At 38.9% G+C, this 27,760-nt stretch overlaps 2 protein-coding genes and 1 long non-coding RNA gene across 9 annotated transcripts in view; 1 reads left to right on the forward strand and 2 right to left on the reverse strand.

Moving 5' to 3' along the window:
• The window catches only part of clec16a (C-type lectin domain containing 16A), a 41,232-nt gene extending 27,478 nt beyond the window's left edge, over positions 1-13,754 (reverse strand). Inside the window, exons 1-10 of one of the 4 annotated variants that reach the window (XM_057345427.1) lie at positions 13,563-13,754; positions 12,678-12,806; positions 12,432-12,565; positions 12,172-12,320; positions 10,849-10,954; positions 8,574-8,697; positions 8,196-8,370; positions 7,930-7,980; positions 7,699-7,812; positions 1,218-1,401 (exon numbers count right to left, since the gene is read on the reverse strand). In XM_057345427.1, coding sequence (XP_057201410.1) covers positions 1,218-1,401; positions 7,699-7,812; positions 7,930-7,980; positions 8,196-8,370; positions 8,574-8,697; positions 10,849-10,954; positions 12,172-12,320; positions 12,432-12,565; positions 12,678-12,806; positions 13,563-13,636 — 1,240 coding nt within the window. In that variant the 5' untranslated portion in view covers positions 13,637-13,754. Of the gene's footprint in view, positions 1-1,169; positions 1,402-7,698; positions 7,813-7,929; positions 7,981-8,195; positions 8,371-8,573; positions 8,698-9,311; positions 9,994-10,848; positions 10,955-12,171; positions 12,321-12,431; positions 12,566-12,677; positions 12,807-13,562 lie in introns of those variants that run through there. The other 3 variants (XM_057345426.1, XM_057345429.1, XM_057345428.1) reach the window with 3 other exon arrangements.
• Positions 13,755-14,806: 1,052 nt separating this feature from the next.
• Positions 14,807-15,445, forward strand: LOC130561852 (uncharacterized). Its single transcript, XR_008963865.1, has 2 exons — positions 14,807-14,932; positions 15,015-15,445. It is a non-coding gene; the product is annotated as an uncharacterized LOC130561852 (long non-coding RNA).
• Positions 15,446-15,471: 26 nt separating this feature from the next.
• Positions 15,472-27,705, reverse strand: ciita (class II, major histocompatibility complex, transactivator). 4 transcript variants are annotated; one of them, XM_057346457.1, is made up of 20 exons: positions 26,198-27,705; positions 24,537-24,593; positions 24,274-24,336; positions 24,132-24,167; positions 23,841-23,918; positions 23,703-23,753; positions 23,303-23,467; positions 23,123-23,215; positions 20,625-20,675; positions 20,380-20,499; positions 19,668-19,769; positions 17,911-19,582; positions 17,652-17,831; positions 17,419-17,484; positions 17,227-17,307; positions 16,882-16,965; positions 16,703-16,786; positions 16,531-16,614; positions 16,330-16,413; positions 15,473-15,904 (listed from the first exon to the last, which is right to left on the reverse strand). In XM_057346457.1, the coding sequence occupies exons 1-20, from the start codon at positions 26,520-26,522 to the stop codon at positions 15,829-15,831; spliced, it is 3,552 nt and encodes a 1,183-aa protein (XP_057202440.1). In that variant the 5' UTR covers positions 26,523-27,705; the 3' UTR covers positions 15,473-15,828. The 4 variants fall into 4 exon arrangements, with proteins under 4 accessions (XP_057202441.1, XP_057202440.1, XP_057202439.1 ...); XM_057346456.1 differs by having other exon boundaries at positions 24,132-24,170; XM_057346459.1 differs by lacking the exon at positions 26,198-27,705 and adding an exon at positions 24,887-26,144 and having other exon boundaries at positions 15,476-15,904; positions 24,132-24,170.
• Positions 27,706-27,760: the final 55 nt, after the last annotated feature.

Consider the following 27,760-nt stretch of genomic DNA (forward strand, 5'->3'; position numbering starts at 1 on the left):
TTCCTTTAACCCCAGCAACAAGTCAAAGCCTAGATCTAAAATCTGATTGGTTGGTGAATTGGCATACTGTTGCCATCAAGGATGTTGATCTCTAAACACATCTTAACTATGAGCTTTAAACTCTCTTTTAACCAGTGTTGGGGAACGTAACTTTTATAAGTACCGCCCACACAAAATCGAAAAGAGGAAACAATTGCATGACATCACATTGATAAGTTAGTTCCGTGTTTTCTCATATGTTTGGCCTTTAAATCGAAAGTCCTTATTTTTGCTGTGATCATACAGACACGGTTTGCATGCAATGACAACAGGTTATGCTTTTTTTTTATTTAACGAATTCAAAGGCAAATTGTATGTCCGCCGCACCCACGAGCTTCAGGTTAATCCCTACCCTGAGGCCACACCCAAATTTTGGTGTTTATTTTGGCCACTACAAAGAATTCCAATGAAGGAGACATTTTTTGTTCACCAGTAGTATTGTGATGTTTTATAAACAAAAGTCTCGCTACGTCATTCTTTGTATGTCACAGAAGTGTATGACACGCAACAATATCCAGCACATGCATGTACAGTTGAAGCAGTTTCACTCAAAAACATGCATTTAGAAGCAAATATAGAAGTACATTTCATTCTTAAAGGGATAGTTCACGCAAAAATAAAAATTCTGTCATCATTTATTCACCCTCATGCCGTTCAAAACCTGTATATGACTTCTGTGGAACACAATAGAAGATATTTTGAGAAATGTCTCAGTTTTTTTATATCCATACAATGGAAGTCAATAGGGCCCAATGTTGTTTGGTTACCAGCGTCCTTCAAAATATCTTCTTTTTTTCTTCTGCAGAACAAAGAAAGTCATACCGGTTTTAAATGGCATGAGGCTATAAGTAAATGATGATTTAATTTTAATTTTGGGGTGAACTATCCCTTTAATGTTATGCTTCTTAAGTAAAGTATCTTGGATATTATGGAATAAATTTAGGAACTTACTGACTATATTTTATTTGTTACATGCCACATTAAAAAAAATTACCCACAACACTGGTCATCAAAGAAGAAGCTGACTTATTGTTCGGTCAGTTGTGAGAGCAGAGCCACAGGAAGTGAGGTGTGAACGGTGGGCCATTAATCAGTCATGTTGGACATTCATCTAGTCTAGTGCTACTCACCTTCCTTATCCCCACTTGTCCTGCTGGCCTTTGAGCTAGCTTCTGTACCTTTAGCCTTTTCCTTCTCTTCATCCTGACCTTCCTCCGTTCCCCTCTCCTCCTCCTCTTCTTCACCCACGTTCTTGTAGTTAGGTCTTTTCTGAGTCTTCTTCCTGCCCCTGTGACGGCTCATCTCTAAAGAACGCTCCAGACTTTCTGCCGGCTTGGTGAAGCGACGCACACCAGCGTTGCTCTGGAACAAAACGAGTAGGGGACAGAGGACTCATTAAAGCATCTTTTTCTAATGGAACCTTTAGTCTTTTGTAACCAAAGTTTTTGTAACCCAAAAATGAAAATTCTGTCTTCATTTACTCGCCATGTTCTCTCCAAATTTCTTTGATCTGATGAACACAGATAAAAAGTATTTGGAAGATATTTTGTTATTTTTCCACTTTGGCTTTAGAAGACAATGCATTTTAATATAAAGTTATATGCGTCAAAAAAAAAAAACATTTTACCAAAGAGTGATCGGGCAAACCTAAGCAACTGCAAGAACATAAAACACCCAATTCACAGACTGAAGAATTTCTGAGAAAATACCAATGCAGCAACTTCTTAAGTAAAAATCAAGCTCTATATCAAACACAATCTTTCTTTGTTGTCCCCCAGCTTTTTTAGGCTCTTTAAAACTCTAAAAACCAAAAGTGCTCCTAAACGCTTCTCTCTGAAACATGAGATTAGGTAATTGCCGGCCAGTCTCGACATAACATTCACACATAACCCTTCTGAGATAACAACAATAGCTGCTTTTATAACTTCTGCAGAACCTAAAACGGCAATGAAAGGAAAAGAGCCGCTGGCTTCTCAGAAACAAGAAGCCACTAAAACAGGAAACAGCTGCCAAACAGTCAAGGACACACAAGGCGAATGCAATACAGGCAGCAGAGCCGTTTCTAAAGAGCTGCAATAAATCATGCGATATGAGATGCACTAGGCAGCGCGGTTGGACGGCACTTTAAAGGACCCCAGTCTCATTCAGGGCAACCGACAAAGTTCATTCTAAGAACAGCAGGAAAGCAAAGTGAATAATCACAAGTTCGTGGTCTCGCAGATACGCTGAACCACTCGGCCTGCTCTTCAAAGAACACTTGAGAGAATTCAAAGAACGCGTTTTTATTGTGCACCCGCGTGCAAAATAAATGGTGCATTTTGATAAGTAAGATAACGCTCTCCCTTCAAAGATGAAACGTTAGCGTTTTCGATGGTTTCTTTCAGACGCGGTGTCAGAAAAACAGAAGGAACACAACACGTAGCCGTTTACAAGCTACAGTGCGAGTCTCGTCTTCTCGACAAAAACAAAGCCAGGACCGCAACAGGTCACGGTGACACAAAGCGAAGAGCATGCACCTCGCTGAGAAGTGCGGCGCTCATTAAGATGCCACGCTTGCGAAAAACAGCCATCTGTGGTCTGCCTGCGGTCGCACATTTAATGACTGAATTCTATTCAAAGTGCAATGAAAATCGCATGGGCAAGATGTTTACGAGAAAGGACCGTTCGACGTAACAGATGAGAGATGATGATGGGAGATTGTACAGAACAGCAGTTATGATGACCTCACTCTCTAAGTAACACTGCTGCGAAGATAAGCAAAACAAAAAGCATCATTTGCAGGATCACAGCTTGTCAGGCGGTTGCTAAAGGCTGTACTGTGGTCAACTGACACGTGACATCATTTCACGACAGAAACCTAGATATACAGAAATGATAAGAAAGAGAACATGGAAATGTGTTTAAATCAGGCAAAGCATTCTATACTTTCCATACTGTGATCCGATTTACATGCGCAACTGATATGAAAATGAACCAAGACAGAGGTCGAAATCACCAAACCCATGTGACAGCCGCTGTTCCAGAAACAGGTTGCTAAAGCGTGCCACTGGGCTGCAGGTGCGTTTCCAGCAAACGCTGCAGCAGGTGCATGTCTCACTTAACACTCGCAGTGCACTATTTAAATCACATGTTGAGAAAACAGAGGAAGCTTCTAATACAGCTGCGTAAAAGAAAGCAATGCGGTTTCACGCTTCATCTCTGCAATACATGAACTTTATACTTCCTGTCATCCAAACAGGGACCTGTTAAAAATCCAGATCCTAAGACAGATCTGCCCCGTCTCGGCTGGTCCCTCCAGTGCTCAGCCCCCACCTGTGGCTTGTGGTAGATGAAAGTCATGTGATGTGTGTCTGCGTGTGTGTTACTGGTAACACACAGAGGTACTAGCACCTATTTCACAGGCCTTACGGGAAAGGGAAAGTAGGTTAGATGCAGTGCGGTGATGTTGTAAGGCAAATCGCTTTATAACAGAGCAACGAAATGGAATCTAAGCAGCAAAAAAGTTTGCATTTACATAAGGATTCCCACCGGCTTCCTCAGAGACCTCCTCATGACATGCACACGCAAACTAAAACCAAACCAAAAAACTATACTGAAGATTTTTTTCAACCGGGGTCTGGGGGGCTATGGGGTTCTCACACATAGTTTTTACACACTGTATTATAACAGCATGAACTAAAAAACATATATTCTCTTATACTTGCCGCAGCTACACAAAAATGGCAAAATTATGAAATATGATTACATACAATTATTATCCAGTTGATCGCTTTTGTGGTGGGTAGAAAGATATCACATTCAATATTTCTCTCATAGTGTTAAAAGATTCATTATGCATGAAATATGATTTAGGACGGTCTCTCTTACAATCATATCTAAGGCTCCTTGATTGTTATTAAAAACATTATGGCTATAAAAAGCTCTTGTTCATATCATCTGCACATCTGGATCTCCCAGTAGTAGTAAATGTGATTTATGAACAAGCCGCTCTTTTCTGTTGATGCCGACAGCTTTATTTATAGCACATTTTTGGCACTTCCACGCATGCAAGAATTAGAATTTTTAAGTTTTACTTAATTAATATTGCATATAGGAATTTATAGTCTGTTATATTTGACCTGTGCTTCTCTCTCCTTTATCCTAAATGTGTGCTCTCACTGAGCGTGTGTGTGTTTGTTTGTGTGCGTACTTGTCTGTGTACGTACGTGTGTGTGTGTTGTGTGTGTGTGCGTGCGCATCCGTGTGTGTGTGTGTGTCTCTATGTCTATGTGTGTTAGTACGTGTGCATATTGTGTGTGTGGAGTGTTTTGTATGTGGGTATGTCTGTCTTCTGTGTTTTCAACCTTTTCTTGTTTCTGCAGGTACAACTTTAATTATTTTGCTTATAGTCAATATGTCTCATGTACAGCTGCTTTGTAACAATGAAAATTGTAAAAGCGCTATATAAATAAAGTTGAGTTGAGTTGAGTTGAGTCGTGCAAGCTGAAGAAAATGCAACAGTCAGCAAAACTATTTAATTTCAAAGCCCAAAAAAACAACGCTTACTCTTTTTACTTCAAGTGCAGCGGTTAATGATCTACAAAACTACAAGTATTTCATTTAACAAGAATTTGACAATGTTTCAAACTAGCGTGCATTTTATTGCATTACTTTGATAACGTCCTCTTAATTTAATTTGAGGTACATCTGAGATAGCAGTCGCTCAGGTCTCACTGGTTTAAAGGTTGACAGATTACCGTCAGCTGATAAAAAAAAGGTTCGAGCAGAGCATGATGCGGTGAAGCCTGAGAGGTGAGAGAGACCACAGAAAAGGGGCAGAGAATGGGAAAGAGGAACTGGCTTGTGATAATACTGACACAAATGAAATAAAGAGGCCGTTTCCTCGAAAAGGCAACTTGACTGACAGACGTTTCTTTTTTTGCTGGTGGCAAAAATATATTTATCAGAATGGGCTGTGCTGAGGCAGGCTTGCTTTCAAGATGCCACCAAACGCATTCTAGGAATATATCAATCACCAAATTTTCCAGTAAATAATAGCAGATACTTAGAACTATAATTAAAGCACCATATTAGATACAGTAGGCTGTATTTATCCAGTACAAATGCAAATCTTTCCCATTCAAAAAACGTATTTCAATTTGTGTGCATTTTACATGCATTCTACAATGTGTTAATGCTTGATATCATCAAGTGGAAATTATTATTATTATGATTTATTGTTTATCTGCTTAAAAACAGGCAAACCAAACAGATTTTTCATCATATGGGTTATCGTCTATACAAAAAAAAAATATATGTTTACATTATTGACCAAAACGCCCCCATCTTTGCTTCCACGACAGGAGCGGAAACACTTTTCTCAAACCCTCTCTCTGCAACCAATCTGACATTTTGGTGTTTCTGTCATAGCCAGATACAAGCAACAGTGTTTCTGTCATAGCCAGATACAAGCAACAGTGTTTCCCCTAGGTTTACAGCTTTGGAGGGGTGGTCTCTATATTTTTTTTGCGGCGGAGGTCCAGACAATGCTTTTTTTAATAAACAATATTTAATCAATCAATCTAATGTTTTATCAGGCGGGCCATTTATTTTATATTCTGACAGCCACAGTAAGGCCTGGTAACTGCTAAAATGTGTTCAAGGCTATGGTGCTGAAGCGAAGTCCTAGTAGTCTATTTGAATGTTTTAAAAAACTATTGACAACAAATGTAACAACTGAAATGAATTTATCATGAGAAGTACTTAAAGTTACTAACAAGTAGCCTTACCATGCCATTCATACTACTGATTCTAAATAATCTTTCTGATTAAAAACATGATTCATTATGAAATGCTCTTAACATGCCGATTTTTAATCCTTTTAATATCATTAATGCTAAATGTAGATACAAGACGTTATGGTTTATAATCAGTCACAAACAGTAAACTGACTGACAGCTAAAAACATTTTTGTTTACTTAAGCGTCACAGTAAACGTGTCCATTTATTTACCAGCTCTTGGTGTCTGCAGGTCTTTATATGCGACGCGTCTTTGGCGGGAGAAGCAGCGCTCACGGAGCGGAAAGGGTCCAAATGAATCAAACGATATAAATAAAGATATATCGGCAAAATAATCAACATAACTTTCCCCGAGTGCGCAGCTCAGTTATGTAGACGTGCTGCTCAATTTAGACAACAGAAATAGTCTAATGTTTTTAATGGTTTATTATGTCTCGTGGTCCGGATGGAACGAAGGATAAGCTGGGTGACAACCTGTCATCCGGTGGAAACTGGACTGTTGCTTGTCAGGGGCAGGGCATGCGTCTTTTCTGTACTTAGACTCGGAGCAGGAGAGCGAATGTTGCCATTTTCACCACCCTGGGAGCGTTTAAAAATGCCAATATTTTTATCTAAATTTCAGGTGGTTGACGCGACATATTTTCCCACACGCGCTCTCTGTCCGCTGGTGGGAGTGTGCTTACCTGTAGATGTGCGCGCGCGTCTCTGTGTGCAACAGCATGGGGGCAGAACTCGTTACGGAGAGCAGAGGGGAACTGTAAACGCGCGACCATGTAGAAACAGAAATGACATGCCTATGCCGCCATGTAAATGATAAATAACATAATGCTAATTAGCTTGTTTAATACGAGAACAAGGTATAGACATGTTATATAGGAAAGGTAACCTTAAATGACTTCTCTTGTGATCTGGCGCTATATAAAAATATAATTAACTTGACCTTCAAGGGGGTCAGGAGGTGTGGTTGGAGGGGCGGGGCACCCCCCTAAAGCAATGGTAGGGGAAACACTGAGCAAACAGCTCAAGCTGACAAATATTTGGGACTCTTTTGTTGCAAATATTTGCATACGCGCATATGCGTGGCCTGGCCCAGATTCTGCTCTCCAGAGAATAAAAACAGCAGCTGCAGCAGTGTGCTACAGGCCTGCACTACACAATCTCACTTCCACCTACACTCATCAGCAGTGATGTCTACTGTGAAGAAAAGCGAGCCATTAACACCACTGATATCACAGCGCCCTTATCAGCCTCTCTTACCTCAGTGTAAATACCCTCATGAAAATAACAAGAGCAGAGGCAAACCACAATGAAGAATTCTCTTCTCCTCTCCTACCATCTCGTCCACCGACTGGAACAACAGCGTTTTCGGAACTACCTGTTTTCTCAGAAGTTTTATTGGGGGTCTGATAATAAAATTATCGTAATATATTTATTATAAAATTATTAAATATCAAATAAAGGGCACTGTGCCTTTGTAATGTGTGAAGAGATCGTGTGAGCTGATAACATTTAGCAAGTTAAATGGGAGCGCACGTCACTGCAAAACTCACTGGGTAGAGGAAAGTTTGGCCAGTCGTGGTTGAATACACAATGAATATCAATGAACACCTAACAGAGGCAGACCAACTTTATACTGTGTAGTACAATGGGTTCGATATTCATGAAACACAGTCAAAGTATAGATTCACAATTTAAATATCTCTTAGGATAAATAAATATATAACTGAATCTGGAGGCGATTCTCTGAGCCTTTATGCGTTTAAACTGAAAGTGATTAAAAGCTAAAGTTGCATCGTGCATCGCTCATCTCAATACATTTCAACTTTGTCATATTCACTTGTGACACTTCCGGAAACCATGCCAACGAGCGAATATACTCACCAAACTTTTGTGAGCACTTTGCTCTGTTTGCACGGAGAACATGGACAGATCTCCGTTCAGTATAACATCGGCCAGGGCATTGACCAGTGGCCGGTAATGGATGATCAGGAACACCTAGAGACAAATTTGTCAATACATTACAAAACTGACCCCCCATTGATGCAGTTCACCTCGCATGAGCTATTCTCTCACTGCAAGTCTTAACAAAACAAAAAAGCTGTTTGCACAAACCTGTGACAGCAGGTAGAGTGACACCTGAGGGTTGATCTTGCGCTCTTCTGACTGGGAAAAAAAGATGCAAACTGTTATAATGTGTCATGGTGCATACTGGAAAATTTGCACCAGAGGGTTTAGAACTGGATGAAGTGGAAATAAAACGCTTTACGAACGAAAAGAGTAATCAACACTTGCAGCCAACATACTGAATTTAAATCACAACAAAGGAGTTTTGTAATATTGAACATATGAAAGTTTCAGACAAATGGCAGAGGACTCACCTGCTCTTGGGTGACCAGAGAGTACGCATAGAGGGGCAGGAAGAGCCGGTTGAGCAGGTGGTCGGTCAGCACATCATTAAGAAACTCACAGTTGATGATAAGGATGTCATTCAGATAGTGAAGGTGGTCCAGATGCTCAGCTACCAGGTCACTCAGTTTTCCTCTGTTCTTATGCCTGATGATGAAAAAGGTTAACTTTTATTCGTAGTAATAATTAGGGGTATGTTGTGCATAATCAATCAACACACTGGCCCCAGTAATGCAAATTCTCTTATCAACTCTATGGTCTCTGGTGTCATCTAGTGGTGTGGAGATGAATTACACATAAAGTGCTTGATTCTATGTTGCTAATAGGGTCTTTGAAATAAGTGTTCTTACTCTTCATCGGTCTGCACACACTTGTCCAGTTCTATGACATGGCTGCCTATAAACCAGACCAAGTTGGAGAAATAGGGCACGGCTGTTTTGTCCCGGATGTAATGCAGCATGTGCTGGTTGTCCACTACAAGGTAGGACAAAAGTTATTTGACAGCAGTCACGTGGATCAGGAAACAGACACACTGTGGTTAAGTATAACGCAACAGCAGCAGACACAGTGACGGTCAGCGGCTCATAAAAGCATAAGAGTTTCATTTCAGGGAAATAGGGGGTCACTGGTCAGATGTTAGAGGGTTGTGTTTAATGATGCTTACTAAGCAACGTTAGCAACTACAGGAAAAGGAGCTGGGCTATATTTGATCGGGAGATAAACAAGTTTTATACATGGCATTACAGTCTGTCAAACATATGTAAAGAATTTTCTATGCAATAATAGTGACAGGGATATATAACAAGATATTTGCAATATGACCACTCACTTACAAATACTTGAAAACATGCACACATATAACTGACACAGACAAATATCACCAAAGCCACAAAAATAGTGTTTAAATATATGCACCAATAAGTGACAGCACAAAATACGCGAACAGTGTGTGAATTGTAAAACGGCTTTGTACGCACACACACACACACCAACGCAAATGTTATGCTAACAACATAACCCCAAAGAACATGCAATACAACAAGTGCCAAAAGAAAGTTACAGTAAAGTTCTGAATTTGACCAACTTACATGACACTGGAATAAGGCACACAGGAATCACCATAGAGGGAGAGGGGAAGAAGAGACAAAGGGTTAACAGGATGAAGGGACTGAACTAGTGGAGCTCTGGCCCTACAGGCCTAGAGATGTAACCATCACACCACCTAGTGGCTGAAACTAAACCTGCACCAAAGAGCATCTGAAGAACAGCCAAAAAACCACAGTAACTACCCATAAAACATAGCTGCCAGGACATGCTAAAGCCAAGAGGAAAATGTACCGCCCAACTGCTCATTTATACAATCCGGTTCTTCAATTGCGATTCTTTCTTTGTAAATACATAAGAGATGCCTGTGATCTGGATTATGCATACACACTTAAAGTAATCGTTTACCGAAAACTAAAAATTCTGTCATCATTTACTCACCATCATGTCATGTCAAACCTGTTTGACTTTCTTTCGTCCGCTGAACACAAAAGAAGATATTTTGAAAAATGTTGGTAACTGGCACCAATTGCCTATTACATCATTTATGAATTTGGCAGACGCTTTTATCCAAAGCGACTTAAATTGCATTGTATTATACATTCGTTTCTGACTATGTGCAATCCCCTGGGATCGAACCCATGACCTTTGCATTGCTAGTGCCATGCTCTAACCACTGAGCCACAGGAAAGCTGTGAAGTGAATGGGTGCTGGCCCTGTTCCGCTACCAACTTTCTTCAAAATATCTTCTTTTGTGTTCTGCAGAAGAAAAAAGTCATACAGGTTTGAAATGACAAGAGGGTGAGAAAATGATGACAGAATTTTCATTTTTGAGTGAACTATCACTTTAAAAACAAAACAGATATCATTGCATTAAATAACAAAAAATCAAGTTGCATTTGACTTTTTACCTACAGTAGCTTTCCAGTTGTCAAAGTGAGTTAAAAATGTGCATACCTCATGTGGTGCCATGTGTGAACATATATATTACACTAAAAATGACCTTTTGGACAAGAAAAGTGAAGTTAGTTCTGAGAAATGATCTACCATCATTTGTTTGCACATGACATTTTGTTATTCAATGCAATCACGTTAATCCATTGTTTTGTGTAGCCTAGTGTGGAAAGTGGCCCGCTGTATGTACAATAAGGCAACAAGCACAATTTGCACATTTACGATTTATCACTTCAAACACATCTCTACAGGGATCAATTGAACAGCTACAGGACAAACCGCAAGCATTCAAGGGCAAGCATAAAGCAGATAGGAAATGTTAAGAGCTCAGTTATTCAAGAAAGGAAAGGGTACAGTACAGTGTAAGCTCAAGCCAAAGAACAGCTTCGAAAAAAGATCACAGAGAGCCTTTTGATTTCTTCCCTAAATAGAAATGCATTAGAGCATACTGAAGAGAAAGCCCAGTGTGTCATCAGGCTGCACTGATCACTAAATGCAAATGCATGTTACTTAGAGATGGCGGAGAGCAGAGTCAGCATGCCCATGCATCAGAGGCATGACAGAGCGATTGACAGCAGAGAGAAGGCTCGATCGGCCACAACGGTGTGGAGTTAGCGATCTACTCACCTTTGTACACATTGAGCGTGATGGTCCTGACTGCGATCCTGACCATGCTCTCTGGGTGGTTGAAAAACTTAATGGCCTCCGTGTACAGGGCAAAATCATTAGTGTGCTGGAAGCATGGGAGACAGAGAGCGAGGCCGTCAACAAGGAGGATTCGCTCCGAGAGAGAGCTGAGAGCTGCAACTAGTGGTTATTTTGGTTTAAACTAAAACAAATCCGCTTTTTTTTATAAAACTATTAATGCTTGGTCACTGATTGGTCCCCGATCAAGCATCCACAATAAAGCATGACCCATAAAATAATTCAATACAGGCATGTCTCACCAAACAGAGAGAAGTAAGCATTTCTTAATAAATACAAACTTATGCTCATGATAATAGCTTGAAATTGTCCCTGCCTGAACTTTAATCTAAAGGAAATCTGTAAATTTAATTTCTTTTTTATTATTTGAGGACATCAGCAGAGTAGATGAGCATTTCCGAATTTAGACAACAACATTCTACAACCATTTTTTTTTTTAAGTTAAGGTAGTGGCAATTGGATTTACATTACAAAGTCTGAACAGAACCCAACTAAATAACGAATTGTTTTCTGTGGAACGCTATATTTAGAGCAGGTTAGGAGTGACTCCTGTATTCAGTTTGCACACAAAACAATTACTTAAATGACTCATTTTCGAAATTCAATGCAATTGTCACTCCCAATATTTTGATGTGTACGTGGCCATAAAATGCACTACATTTGTCTCATGTAGTTACACTGACCCGAGTTTATATTCTATTTGCTGATGTAATAAAATGAGTTTAAAAAAACCTTGTCTATAACATACGTCCTATATTCAATCAGTGCGGGTGAATCAATGAATACTGCAGCACCAGATCTCTCATAAAGCAAATCCTTCCATCCAGGCCCTCTCTATTCCTGACACCAATGACTAACAACCATCAAAGGTGCCATGGAATAAAGAACACATGGCGATATAAGTACAACCATTTACAGTACACCAATAACTTCCCCCTATTCACAGAAGCCCTGAAAACATGTTGTTTATGTTTATTTTAACTTGAAGTTCTCATAAAACAGTTGTAAACTTACAGATGGATTGCATACATACAAAATGAAAGAGCATAATTGCTCACAACACTTGAGATGCATGAAAAACAGGAAACTCAGTTCTACAAAGTCACTGTGAGCTGTAACATCTTCCTGGAAATGTACTGAAGTCTACTGCACACAGAATGCAAGCAAGGCCCCTACCAAAAGTTCCGAGTATGCCAACTGCAATGTCATTTCAAAACGACAGTTGCCCCTGCAAAAACACCTCACCTCATTGTAGAAGAAGTGCACTGTATGGTTGTTGAGTTTCAAAGACAAAGTCTTCAAAAAGGAGATATAGTAGGCCATGATTTCCTCATCAGAGAAGTCGAATTTATGCACAATGATGGAATTGACATGATTATTGGAGAGCAAGTAATCTAGGAAAAAGTAAACGCATATTAAATGTTTAGACATAAATATATCCAAATCGACTTGCATTTATATCAATAGAAATGCATAACATTTGAAATTTGTTCAGGTATACTCACAGAGAGAAGTCTCATGACTTATGTTCTCAAAAAGAATGTTAAGCGTTTGGAGAAGCTGGACACACACATAGCGCCCGGATTTCTGCCGCAGTATGTTGAGAAAAAATGCAAACATGTTCTTCTCCAAAAAGAAGCTACAAAGAAAAGGTAGATTGCTTTAAGTTGGTCACTAACATTATCATATCATGCTATTATATTGGCGACATGACAACTTAATCTTAACGTGCAAATACAGATGAAACTCACTCAAACACAGAGCTGTCATTCTGATCTCCCCAGATAAGAATCTCGGTAATGGAGCGGATGGTTTCCACCAGTAGGTTTCTGTTGTGATCAGTCACTGTTGTGTTCTTCGTAAGAACATGGTACATATACCTAAAAATGAACAAACTTAGTACAGAGTTGAATGTCACAATCTTATAAAACCCTATAATAGGGTTATGAAGCCTTTAAAAATGTGTATACTGCAAAAGCAATTCACTTTACTTTAAAAGGATTAGATACAGTTGTAAATATATTTTAGACTTAACGTCCTTAAAAAATTAATCATCATTTTATTACACCAAAACTGTAGAAACTATGGCATATAAACTATAGTACATGTATTTATGTAGTAAACACAATGTTACTACGAAAATATTGGTAACTTATGGTTACTGCAGTGACACCATGGTAAATGTGTTTACTATGTATATACTACAAATATCTTTGGAAAAACTATGGTTACTGTAGTACAACCAAGGTTAATTTTCAAACAGGTTTAACCAAGCGTAACCTGACATACTGCAAATAACGCTTAAGGCGTAACGTTAATACCCTGTGAGCGCTCTACGTATGCAGCACTTCATCATTAAGGCAACGTTATATTTTTTACGTTATAAAAATGTTGTCTTAATAGGCAGCTTATTCGTTTCTGAAACATAGCCTCACATCTTTACGCAGTGCTTTTCACCTATGTGTTCATTAACATCGTAACAGCAACAACGAAATATTAATCGTTCAACTGCGTAAAGCCATAATGACTGATTTTCCACATCAATAACAAACACTGACCCGTTTATAGTCTTGTAATGTAACTGCACGAGCTGAGCAGGCTAACGAATTAGCTGCAAACGGTGCATGACAACTTACTTTAAATGGTCCAAAGAGTGAATGTTTTTGGACTTCCCCTGTCCTCCGACCCAGCTCCTCGAACGGCCGAACATGTTTTCAACTGCGTTTATATCGCAATATCTATGTTTTCAACAAAAATGGCTAGGCGAATGGATCCATATCCGCCGAAGTGAAGGCCCAGAAACCTCACATGAAAACATACCTGTCGACCTAGCGTTCATGACAGCCAATTCCACCAGCCGCGTACCAACATGGGATTTGTAGTTCGAAGAAGAAAGTCGTAGAATGAGTCTAAACGACATCGTCACTCTGTTTGAACTCAATTTCCCAAACGCAGCGTGCGTGCAACGTTTTGTGGGCGTCATCAGAAAGCGACGTTTGTTTTTGTTTTTCACGCGTTATTTACCTTCGGAGATGACTTGCTAGAGTTCTGCATTGTTTATACCATCAGGGTGCTATATGTTTGTGTCCTGATGCCAAAGAGTCGCACATACATCGAGTGTTTCATAGTACAACGGGCTGATGGATGTTCGAAGTACACAACGAATCGGAAAGAGTGTGTTTTGTATTTGGTGTTCGACAGCACACTGAGCTCTTAATGGACATTCATCCGTTATTTTATGTTTTAAAACTGATCTTTTTCCTTCAGGAGCATCAAAGGAAAGCCCCGCAGACTGCATCGTCAGCTTGACTTCGAGGCGCGTCGCGTGGCTTGATGAAAATATTAACGTTACAAAAGATACTGTGACAGATGTCTGAGACTTTTTTCATACGAACTTGTAAATGACATTAAGGCATGACTGAAAACACTAGCGTATATAGTAAAACATACGTTGCAAGAGAAATTTAACTGAAGAAGAGAGTTAAACAAACCTGCATCACAACAGTTAAATATGAAATGAATGCTTGGTGATCTGTTTTATATACACCGTGCTTAATGCCTTTAATGAATTCACTCTCAGTCAGCATCGTATATTTGGGGTTCTATGACACAATCAATTTATTCTCAGTTAGATTCGGTTGAATCGTTGATTGACAAGCTTCCATATATGTTTTATCTCGGCCTGTTTTTTGTGAATGTTTTGATTCTCTACTATGCATTTTTAATGGAATACATAGTCCTTAATGTAGGAATAGTATTCCTGCCAGAGGACATGGATCAGGCGCTGGTGGATTTGGGAGTCTTATCTGATCCAGCCTCCATCCCCTATGACACGGACACTGAGCTGGATGTGTTCGAAGGATATTTGGAATAATCTGATCATGACTGACATTCCCAACCAAAGCTTTTGCGGGCAAGCAGCCATTGAGGTTATCCATTTGGTTACTCAAGAACCACAGGAAAAGATGCAGAGGTCACCTCATAAAAGAGTAACTTTCGTGAATAAGTAAGTAGAGTTCAAGGAACCAGTTTTGACATCATGTTGCATACTTAGAAATGAACAAATACTAAGTGTTGTGTTTCTGCAGGCTGTCCAGGTGCAGGGTACTGACCTACAACCAAGCCATCGTGCCACATGGAATATTTACTTGGAACAGATAAGCTAAAGGGACTATGTGGGGTTTTCGGGAAGCAGCTGGGCCAGTGTCTCTTTGGAGATCAAATTCAGGCTCCACCCTTTACTGTGGATGTAAATAATACATTAGCCTATTTATTTTTAGTTTGGTATTCTGTATTCGCCCTGCGAGGTGGTTGTTATTACCCTTGAGTATCTTTAGAGAGCACCCTCATACATGTTCTGTTTTGGCATGTTTTTGTTCCCTTTAATACAGTTTTAATGAGCAATACATTGAGACAAACAGGGTCTCTGGAATAGGACTGTCTAATGAACTGCATCTTTGTAAGAACCTGAAAATAAAAGTTATGCACAGTATATATATTTAATAAATGATTCATTCGACGTTTTGTAGTTTTTCTGTCACACAATGTTCATTTTATTTAAAATATGTGAAAACAGCAGCAATAGGAACAATTGTTGAACCAAGGCGTTTATTCTTTTGTAGAAGTATCTGCAAATGATGCAATTCGCACAGAGACTTAAAAAACATGTTTTTACTGTAAAAAAAAATGGTGTGAAAATGTTAGAAAGTGCAAATCAGCCATAATATGCATTAATCACACATAAAGTGACTTTGTCAAGATGAAACAGCTTTTTTTTTTTAAAGGTTTAGTGTTCTTGCTGAGAAATATTGATAAAGTATCGAATCTTATTATGAATCACGTTTTTTAAGGAGAAACCTTGCTCGTAAAAGTGTTCAGTATACAGCTATTTTAAAAAGTGCGTCATAGTGATCTAATCCGTGGGTCCTGTTGATGAAGGTGTTCAAAAACTCCCCACGGAATGCAGTTATTCCACAGCCTTGGGAGGAAGAAGGAAAACAACATTATTTGCATATCTTTAAAATCATGTAGATAAATAATGATAGATTAACTACCACCTGACTTTTAAAGATGGCTTCCTTTATTATGTCTTTGTTTGTTAGCTCTCTTTCATGACACCAAAGTATAGCTGAAATGTTTGACTTTATTTTAAGTTGCTAGCGTCTGAGACATTTCTTTAACCAGTTCATTGTTTTCCGAGCTGTTTCACAAATCATTTTACTATTACGAAAATTATGCAAAACATTTTTCACAGTCAGCAAACTAAAGGTGACTTCCTGGCATGGGATGAAAAAAATACATTTTACAAATGTTGTATAACACAACAAATGCCAACACTTGGCCCATCAGACCGTTTGGAAAAAAAAGCAAAATAGATGCTCATTATTTAAAACAAAGACTCACTCCAAAGACTTCATGCCAGTGCAGTTTTTCAGAGCAGCGCTGAGCTTTTTAGCTCCTATGTCTGTGAACTTGTTAAACTTCACACTGAAAATAATCATGCAAACAAGAAATAATTAGTGAGAACAAAAACAGCATGTCTAAAAAGTACTTTTAAACCTATATGATTATGTTAATGTGGTTTATTTGAACTCTATGACTTACTCCAGGTCCTGCAGAAGTTTCATATCTGGTAAAACTAATGCCAGTTCTTCAGCTCCATTGTCAGCAATAAGATTTCCATACAGGCTACACAAAAATGGCATCATTGTTTTATTATTCAAAATTCTTTATACAGTGATAGTACTACAAATGTCACACATGCGAGTGATTTTACCTGAGGCTCTGTAATGAAGGGACTCTTACAAGAGCTTTAGCCAGTTTCTTCACTCCAGCATCTCCAATGCAGTTCTGAGACAGACTGGAGAAAGAGTTGAGTTATTAAATGAACACAATGTCCAACAATACAATAAGTGTGACCGTAAAACATGCTGAAACCTGAAAGAATAAACTTACTTTAACCATTTCAACGATGCCAGAAAGTGCAGAACACCAGCAAGCTTCTCAGCTCCAGAGTCGCCAATTTTGTTTTTCTCAATGCTAAAGACAACAAGCAAAGAGTAAAAAACATTATGCTGTTTATAGTAAATCTGTCAAAGAAATTAAAATGATATCTTTGTAGTAACTGCAGTGCATCTATAATATAGATTTATGTGCATTCACTAGCAATTCATATTAACCAGAACTACAGAAAAACTAGAGGAGAAAACATTGCATTTCAATCCAAACCTATACAAACACAAAGCAAATAGTCCGTTTTCTGTATCAGCAGACTCGGTCTGAATTTATTTGGCAACTCACTCCAGATGCTGTAGAGACTGCAAAGAAGGCAGGACTTCTATAAGTTTAGGAAACATTTCAGGACCATTTTGGACTCCAAGCCTGCCGTACAAAACAACGGCAGATTATCAAAGGAAATTCCGCTTGCATAGCAATGCATAGACAAGAAAGCACAGTGTCAAGCCGATTAACATAGAAATGACATTTTCTTACTCAAATTCTAGTTTCTGAAGATGCCTGAGGGCTGGTACACCTTCATTGAGTGTAGGCACAAAATCACTAAAACACAAGCACAGTCTTCATCATCCTCATCAGCATCATTTTAAGACCAACAGATTCAATGCATTCACTTAGTTACAAATAAATAGCACTTTTACATTTAATTAAATTCCTCATAATTACTTTGAAATAAACACATTTCCTCGGAAGTATATCAGATTCTATACCTCATTGGTAACTTCTTCTCTCTGTGAATGTGAACAAGGAGAGGCAGGTTCTCTATGTGATGCCCTTGTGTTGCTTTCAGTGGGTTCAAGGTGAATTTCTCAATGGCACCTTTCAGGTTCAACTCATTGTTGCTGTGATGTAAGTCCTCCCACAATGCAATGGTGTCCCCTGTATGTGCCCTAATTATAAAACAAATACATAAATACAAAACAATGCAGTCAAACATTAGTAAACAATTCAAGTACAGTATATGCTCACCAGAATGACGTTATACATTTCAGCTCCACCAGCTCTCTCAGGTCACTGATAGGAATTGATGTTTCTTGCAGATTAATCGAGAAGGTCCGTTTCAATGTGGTAGAATGTTGAAGAAGATGGCATATGACATACACATCTGATGAGCAGAGCTGCGTTCCACAGAACGACAGATTGTCGGGGAGTTTCTTCAACAGCAGTCTGGCAAATTTGGCATTGCTGGTCTCATAAACGCAATGAAAGAGTTCGAGCAGCCTGGCGGGATTCAATTCATTAAGCTTCAGGTTCAGCAGATGGGTTTCTACAGCTTTCCTTTTGGCCTGTACGTCAACGTTGCCATCCAGGATGGAAACTCCATCAGGTCGAGCCTTCTGGAAAAGCAGGCCCGTGACGAAGCTCTGCATCACATCCTGCGACTCCCCCTGAACTTTCCGTTTCTTCTGCTGGACCACGCTGTGGGCCAACAGCATTTTTTCATTCACTTGTTTGGATTGTACCGAGTGCAAGGCACCTAGAAGGTTCTGAATGTAAAGGTCTTCAAAGTGGTTCTCTCGACCGTATGACGCAAGTATGCCACTCTTGAGACAGTAGTCCACCAACTCCGGTGAACCGTCGATATTTATGTGCGTATTGTGATTCTTGAATCCTTCCCAAGCGGTTTTGCACAATTGCGGGATTTCCTTCCGTTTTGGGTTAGATAATGAGCTGTTTTCCCGGCTAGCCAGCTGCAAATGCTTGGAGGTCACTTTCTGATACAACTCTGTGAGAGTTGAAGGTAAAGCTTCACCGTTGCCGTCTTGATGCTCCAGAAGGAAACACGTAGTCCAGCAGAGCAGCGGGTTGGAGCATATACTAAAGATGTATTTTTTATTTTGGATTTTTTGCAGCGCTTTCTCCTGGATGGAGGAGTCCCTGAAATATTTGGTCGTGTAGAGCTCTATGTCCTCGGGGGAGAAGTGACAAAGCTCCAAAAGGCTGTCCATTTTTCGCAGCACCTGGTTTAAAACCTCTTTAGGTCGTGTGGCGATGAGAAGCGTGCAACCCGGGAGAATTTCCTTCTGGAACAGACCTGAGAACAACTGTTTGACGGTGTATTTAGTGTCTTTGGGTGATTTAGCGGGAGCCTGAAGGAGCCCCTCAAAGTCTTTAATGTCATCAAAGCTATCGAAAATAATGAGAACGTCTTCGGGAGAAGAGAGAACGTGTTTGAACACAGCGTCCGATTCCTCGCAGCGGGGAGACACAGACAAATCAAACAGTAAATGTTTTAAGCTGTAGCTCGATTTCTTGAGGTCCAAATTTTTACAGTCCAACAAAAACACAAACTGAAATTGAGACAGGCTACCGCTCGCCCAGTCCAAGCACAACCGCTGAATCATCGCGGTTTTTCCCACTCCGGTTTTTCCAAGGATTGCTATTGAGTGTTTTGGTCTGGGAAGATTGTTTTGGAAAACTTGACTTCTATCCAGCTGGCTCTTCTTTCGCTCTGAGTCGCTGAGCACAACCAGTTCTTTCTCCAGACACTTGTTAGCATTCTTGCCAGATTTGATTAGGAGTTTCCTCGGGATCAGATGCATGTCGATGTAGTGCGACTCCATTCCCAGTCCCCCACGCATAGCACTGCAGACATTCCTGATGTAAGGCTTTGCACGATGAATAAAATCCTTAACACATTCTGAAAAACAAACGTTTGTGGTGTTTCAACAATGGCTTCATTAAGGTCCCACACAGTTAGCACAGTCAGAAAATCGTTTGCTTACTTGGTGCCTCTGGACGGACTTTGGCGGCTGGTTTGGGAGGTGGGGAATCAATGTTCTTCCGTGGCTTTCCATCTGCTAACACACAGGTGTTGCTACTGTCCACTAGCAAAATACACAAAGAAAACAATATAAGTGTCAAACCAATAAGCACTCATTCGCTCACCATAAATTGTTAGTGCATGCAGAGACAACATTAAGCAATAAAACAAGATGTGAAAATCATCTATATCAGCGATAAACCTTTTACTCAGGACAGTTAAAGAAACTTTTACTCAAAAATGAAAATTCTGTCATCATTTACTCTCCCTCTTGTAATTTCAAACCTGTATGACTTTCTTTCTTCTGCATAACATAAAAGAAGATATTTTGAAGAATGTTAGTAACCGAACAATGGTGGTACCCATTCACTTCTATTGTATGGACACAAAACCAATGCAAGTCAATGCGTACCGCCAGTGTTCGGTTACCAACATTCTTCAAAATATCTTCTTTTGTGTTCCGCGGAAGAAAGTAAGCAGGTTTGAAATGACATGGGGGTGTATGAATTATGTAACAATACCTACTCTAAATAAGTTCAAGGCACTAAAAATCATTCCTGCACATTACATTGTTTGCCAAGGAGATTCGTTGTTTAAGAAATGTAGTTTCTTTTGCATCAAAATAACATAAGGATGAAGCCAAACTCAAGACACACGTTGTTGACCTCAAATACCTTTTGTAGGAGAGAGAGTATCTACAGGGTGTGATGGCAAGCCCTTGCTTGCACTGTCTGATAATGTGCCAACTGGAAGCACGGCAACGGTGAGTTCTGGAGGAGCGACTGTGCCAACAGCTGTAAGAGGGAAGATGCAGTTAACACATCATTCTTTATAAAGGAATTTCCATTAACATTGTTAATCTAAATAGGCATTGTCTTTCTTGAGACACCACCCTTTTGCAATGAGCCATTTAACTTACCAGGTGAAACAGGAAGTATTTGAGTCACTGGACTTACAGGTTGCGGTGACACTATACAATGTGGAAAAGGAGATATAGTTGAAACCAATGAAAATGACATGCAGGGTTATGCAACAGTTGTATAATAATAACTTTAAAAGGTCACTCTATACAAAAAATAGAACGAAGACAAAGAGAGAGAGAGAATCTAGTCAGACATGCAATTAAAATACTGTGGGAAGAGGTACGTTTTAAGTTGAGACTTGGAGGAAGACATGAAAATAATGTCACAGAGAGGCAGCAGACATTACAGATAAGATGTAAACCCCGATAGAGCAGTGCCAGAGACACAAAAAGAAGAGATGATGGTGAGAGATGAGAAAATGATGGGAAATTGTATCAAAAGCTCGGCTTAGGTCAAGTGTCATGGCTCTGCCTCACTTAGTCATGTTTTTCTTGGTCCTGTGGCAGAGTCATGACAAAGACTTTGGTTATGTGTGGAGAGAAACATATTATTGTCCTTTTGACAATAATATGCATTCTCTCCAGTGTCTCGTCTTTAGCCCCGCCCCTCTCATTTCCTGTATTGTTTCCCGGCCGTGTTTGATTACCCTCACCTGCCCTGTGTCCTTATCCTTCGTTTGTCTTCCCTTTAAATAGTCCCCATGTGTCATTGTCCTGTGCTTGTGGATTGTGTGTATGTATGTGTACCCTGTACCTACGTATTGTCTCTGTTCTTACCTGCCCTCCTGTTGGACTGTGTGAGTGTTTTCGTGTTTCCCTACCTTCCCCTGCCGTGTAATTATATCTTGTCTCGTTTTAGATTTTTAGTTTTTTGCCCTCTCATGGGAAGTGTTTTGTTTTGAGTTCTTGTTTTGTTTCTGTGTATCTAGTTCTGGTTTTGTTTTACACCCCATCGTGGGTTTTTGTTTGTTTATTAAAGTCTTGTTTTGTTAACCCCTTCACGCCTGCCTGCATCTGGGTTCTTTCCATGCCAATTCGTGACATCAAGCATTACATAAGACAAAGTGAGCAGCTAAAAAATGTCATTGGTAATTCAGTTCTTGGCCACCATTGCTTTCTAGTGCTGTCAATCGATTAAAAAAATTAATCGGATTAATCACACATTTTTTCTGTGATTAATCACGATTAATCGCACATAACTATTATATTTTAAAATATACTTTTACATATTAATAATTTCACATTTAATCTTCAAATTGATGTAGAAATAACATATTTATTTAACAGCATCATTTTATGAAAGCTAGCATTTTGATATTAGTACTGTAACTGATGTCTCTATTAAATAGATTATTTTAACATGAATTATAGCCATTCAACAGTATAATTGAGAGCTCATGTAGGAAACATACAGGAATTGAAGGACACTTTACAGTCTTTATTAATGCTAAATTATAAATTAAATGCAGAAGAATTCTCATTAAAGCTACAAAATCACATTGATTTCTTCTTTTATTTTGTTCTTCGATTAACATTAGTGACAGGATTCACAGCAGCACGTTTAAGATCGTGTCCCCTTTAAGAGCTGTCTCAGTACGCAGATCTGACCGTCACCGCACTCCCATTTTCACAACTCTTTGCATTCATTTAAGATTTTATTTTACACTTTGAAGTCTGTGCTTAAGAAAATGCTAGACAAAACGGGCTTTCTGACATAATCTTGTATGGTTTTATCCATTCAAGCACGAAAGAGAACTTAACACGGATGCGCTGTCTGACAGAGATTCACCGACGCAGCCCTTAGCAGGTGACTGTTTACACCAGACTGGACCTCGCGTTGCGTTTTGCCGCGTCCCACAGTTTAGAAGCTATCTATCTCCATTGAACGCGTCAAAGCAACTGTTTCAAATCGCGCTTGGTTTAAAAGCCTGTACACGAATAAGAGCTTGATTACATAATGTAACGCTAGACAAAGGATGTCAAAACCAACGGATGCTGCGTTAATTGCGATAAATATTTTCTCACGCGTTAATTTGAAAAAATTAATCGCATGCGTTAACGCGTTAACGTTGACAGCCCTACTTTATACATTTCTTTGTTCTATTGAACACAAAAGATATTTTCCGAATGTAGGAAAGCAAACAGTTCTGGGGCAATTTTGACTATTATTGTCATTTTTTTTCTATGGTAGTCAATGGTGGCCAAGAACTGTTTGGTGACAAGCATTCTCCCAAATCTCTTTCTCTGTGTCCATCAGAACAAAGACATTTATACAGATTTGGAACAACTCAAGGGTGAGTAAATGATGACGGTATTTTCATTTTTGGGTGAACTTTCCCCTTTAAGAAGAGGGTGGGAGCTGGATCTAACTGAGAGGCAGAAGTAGCTTTTTACAGTCATATGTCTGGTGAGAGTAAAGCTAGACATTGTAGAAAATCCATGATATAAGAAGAGCGATGACAACCAATCACAGAAAGTGATGAAAGGGAATGAATCATAGATAGTTTTAATTTTACCCTGAAACATGCGAGGTAACAAGTCTGAAGATTACTCACCAATCACATATGTGTGCCTAAATGGAACCACAGTGCTGATCAATGGGCGCGCAAGGGAACCGGAGGTCTGGATGATTTGCAGCGCAGAACCACCTGAAGGATTCAAATGCACACAATGTTTGGTCTCAAACAGATATTATGAATAGCCTACAGTAAATGAATCGAAATAGTCATGCTCACCACTAGGGGATAGAAAAGGGGGGCTGTCGAAGGCAGTGATGTTGGTTATGGGTGGGATGCTGGACAGTTGTAATACATGCTGGAATGAGTTGAATGAGTGGAAATTTCCCTCAGAGGCAATGGTGGGAGTACTTCTGTTAGGGGGACTTTCAAGGCACGCTGTTGCTACAGTGGACAAATTAATATTTTTTGCCACTTTTAGTTTCACTTGTGGTTTCAATGTTCTGAGGGCTAAATTTACTATAAATATTATGATCAAGTCATTCTTTCCTTTTATTCATTTTTATACGATTTTGATTTTCATTACAGATGGAGGTGCAAAAACATTGCTGGTTCTGCCATGTGCTTACTAGATATTTCATCAAAAGCTTTGAGAATCATTTATTAATGTTTGACTTACCTTTTCTGTTGCGTTTAGTTGGGGTTTTGTTGGATTTGGAAGCATCTTTACCTGTCACCATAAAACATTACACACGTAACTTAAAGAGTACTAAATTCATTTTTTATAAAGCAAGCATCTAACAGGAAATAGAATTACCTTTTCGTTTTCTAGTTATATTTTGGTCTAAAATAGCAGCATTTTCTGATGTCAGTGTGCAGGCTGTGTCTGCGTCACCTGTTGTTTGTCAAGGAGATATGAGAGACGCCATCCCAAACAATATGTTAATGACATCATCAACCTTGTTGTCAAATCACGTGTAATTTAAATTGGTTAACCTTTTTAAAAATACCTCAAAATATGAATGCCAAGAGATTTAGTGATTTATGGTTAACTAAATATAATTATAAATAAACTAAAACATTATAAATGTTTGAAAGGGGGTCTTACATGGAAAATTAAAATCATCTTCAAGGATACTGGGATCTGCTGAGACACATGGAGGGAATTTATATAGAACTGCCCACAGAAGCATCTGACATATACATGCTATTGTTGTATAATGATGTATTTTGATAGGAAAAAGACTGACCCAAAATGTCTTCAAAATAGTCTTCACTTAGAATGGAGTCAATAATGTCAGAAACAAGCTGGTCTGTGGAAATAGATTAAATAAGAATTATAATATTTAAATAGTAATAATAAATCTAACAACCATGTATTTTACGGAAGTATCAGATGTGTACATTTGTTACAGTAAATATGCCTAATATATAATTTAGCCTACTGTAGGTTACCTCATAACTTCATATTTGCTATTTTGCCACATAAAATGTAAAGTATCCTATCACTCACCAGGTAGTAGATCCAACCCTGAATCTATGGTATCTATCATATCTTGCGATTCAGCATCTGTTGTAAGACAGTAGTGCAGTTAATTACATTATTTGTATGATAAATGAGACAAATTTATAGTAGCACTTATAGCTTGAACGTGAGCTCCGACGAGAGCGCGCGTACTTTCTCTGAAACAATGAAGTCGAGTGGAAAGCAGCTTTTTGGTGTTAAAAACGCGTGACTATTCAAATGATAATTTCTATAGTTTATTAATGGAGTTTAATTAGCTTTATGTACCGTCAGACCGAAAAACGTGCATGGCGCAAACGCATTATAAAATTGTCAAATAATTTAAACTGCGTCTTTACCTGTTTCACAGAAATGCTCCATCTTCATTTAAAGTTATTACTCCATAGATTGAAAGTTAATATGTATAAAAATAAAAGCTTTATAATAAACGCTTGACCTGTCCTCAGATTACACCGAGAGGCAGCTGCAGCATTGTTTGGCAAAGGCAACACCAAAACTGAACCTAAACGCTTGCTTTTACTTTCACTATAAGATGGGAGTTGGTTCGTCCGCATACCAAAGTCAAACCATGATAACTGAAGGGATTTTATTTATATTAAAACATATAATAAGTCGACAGGTGTGATGGAGATGCAAAGGATGGTGATGAAGAGTCTGCCTTGCGGTTTTTGACCACATACATGATGCCGAAATCATCTCTCCAGATAATTTTTTTTCTCCGTCCTTTCTATTTTTTACTTTTTTTTAAAACTGGTTTTAACACGCATGCCAACCAGTTGCATTGTTGAAACTGAAGATTGTCCAGGATTGTTTTTTCAGCAGCTTGGGACTCTTACAGGGAAATGCACCACCCTGGAGTGGCAGGTGTTTTCCATCGTCAACCTGATCCATTTGTGTTACATGCTGGTATTATATAACACCTGATAGTGTCATGGCCTGCCTATAAAGATTGGAAATTATAGGAAATTATAAAACCAACCAAAAACAAAAAATATTTAACTCTTGAGAGGTACTCAACTACGTATTTAATTCATGAGATTCCAATAATTTTTGACCGATGTTTTTGATGTGTCTTGAATGCCGGTCTGATGTGATGATAAAAACACCAAAAACACCATAACCTTATTCCTTGTATTGTCTATTTACAGTGTCTCGCAGTCATGTCATAGGCATAATAATTATTCAGGAGCACTGTACTTGCTGTTTCTTTGGCTACTTTTAATCAAGGGAAAGGCACTGAGATCTAAATAAATACATGTTCAAGGTCAGGGGCGGACCGTAAAGGACGCGTTTCCCGCTAATGCGAATGCAAAAGACATGTATGCATAAATATTTTTTTCTGTGTTCTAAGAAAATATTGATCATAATTTGCAATATGAATTATATTTACCAGACATAGCGTCACTAAATCTATTATCATCACCAATTATTTCTCTATATAACATTTGTATTCCGCCCCAATAAGGCCCCAAATTATTTTCTTAAATGTATATTTATTTTTAAGCCAAAAGCAACACTAACCACTATTTGACTTCAAATGGAAAGCAAATATTATCCCATGACACAATGCTACATCCCAACACAAAGTCATAAACACACTACATTACACATACGTGGTGGACATAAAACATTGAAAGATGTGAACTCACCAGGACTGTTCAGAAATGCACTTAAATCCTCCTCAATATTCAATGCCGAATCCAAGATGACTTGGCTGACATCCCATTTTTGCCAAATAGGTAAAGACAGTCTCCTGGCCAGATCCTCTTCATCATTAAAAAGGATTTCGGCCAAACTTTGTCCTCCATCCTTGAAGAGAGACCGGTAGAACGGCGTGGAGAAGACTCTGGCTTCATGCAGCTCCTCGAGGAGTCCATACAGGAGGCTAGGGCCAACCTGCAAAGCTTTTCTCACCTGAAACAGCACATCCTCAAAAGGAACCATGACTGGATAACAGCTGTGAGAGGTGCTCATTTCGGCACTTCATTTCCTCTTTGCCACATTAAAATCAGCTGAAGCCAGGCATCTTTACTCTTGTTCCTGAATAGAAAAAAGCACAAATAAAACCTCACCAGATCCCTCTGCTTGACAAAGCAAGTGGTTTTACCAAGGTCTGGTGAGGAGAAGGTTTCAAATGTGCTTTTTCAATAATATAGGCTACTATGTGGCTAAATGTGCTGTGCATGGACAAATCAGGACACTGCATCTGAATCTCACTTCTCTTCTGTTACTAGGAATTTATATGGGAGAGAATCAAACATTTACATCCCATTAATGACCAAATCCTGATAGTGTCAGGATAACGGTGAAAAAAACACATACGGGCAAAGGCTGGATCCAAGTGCAACATGTCCTTTAATAATCCAAATAGAGTAACCCACAAAACAAGGAAACAAGAGAAACAAAAACACAGAGATCGCACGAACACACAAACAAATGCAAGACCAAACAAAGAATAAAGGAAATACAGGTGTTGTGTACACACACAGACTTATCAGGGATGACAAGACAGGTGAACAAAATATGGGCGGGGCCACAGAGACAGGACTACAAATCAGACTTACACAAAACAAGACTGAGGACACACATGCAGAAAATATTTTAATTAGAGTGGTTGTATCTTCGATTTTCTGAGGCAGCTTTAACAGCTAAAATAATAGCGTTCATGTGAAACTAAATGAAAGATGTTTCGTTTCAGCATCTTGAGGGGACAACAGCTCAGCGTCCCGACTCATTCACTGACTCATCTCAGTAAAACACTTTTCATCTCTTAATCAATTATTCAAATGTGTATGTGTAGTTATGCGAGTGGTTTTAATATTCTGTTTTTGGCATATAAAATCCTTCTGTCTGCGGGTTGTTCCACAAAACCCTGACATATTTGGTCTTCCTGTATAAAGACTAAAAGATTTTTTGTGGCTTCTTACAGTAAAGACAACAAACATTCTTACTAAAACAAATCCTACTAATCTTTACAAATGGAAAGTCCCTAAAATTCTGATGTGAGCATAACCTTCATACAGAATGATACGAATGTTATGATAACATGAACATACTCAGAGGCTTCAAACTGCAGTTAAGTAATAGTAATATTATAAAAAACTGAAAAGGAGAAATGTACAGTGGCTTGCAAAAGTGTTCAACCCCCTTCATTTTATTCACATTTTGTTATGCTGCTGCCTTATCTTAAACTACTTTAAATGATTATTTTT

This window comes from Triplophysa rosa, linkage group LG11, assembly GCF_024868665.1.
Source record: "Triplophysa rosa linkage group LG11, Trosa_1v2, whole genome shotgun sequence".
Classification (NCBI taxonomy): Eukaryota; Metazoa; Chordata; class Actinopteri; order Cypriniformes; family Nemacheilidae; genus Triplophysa; species Triplophysa rosa.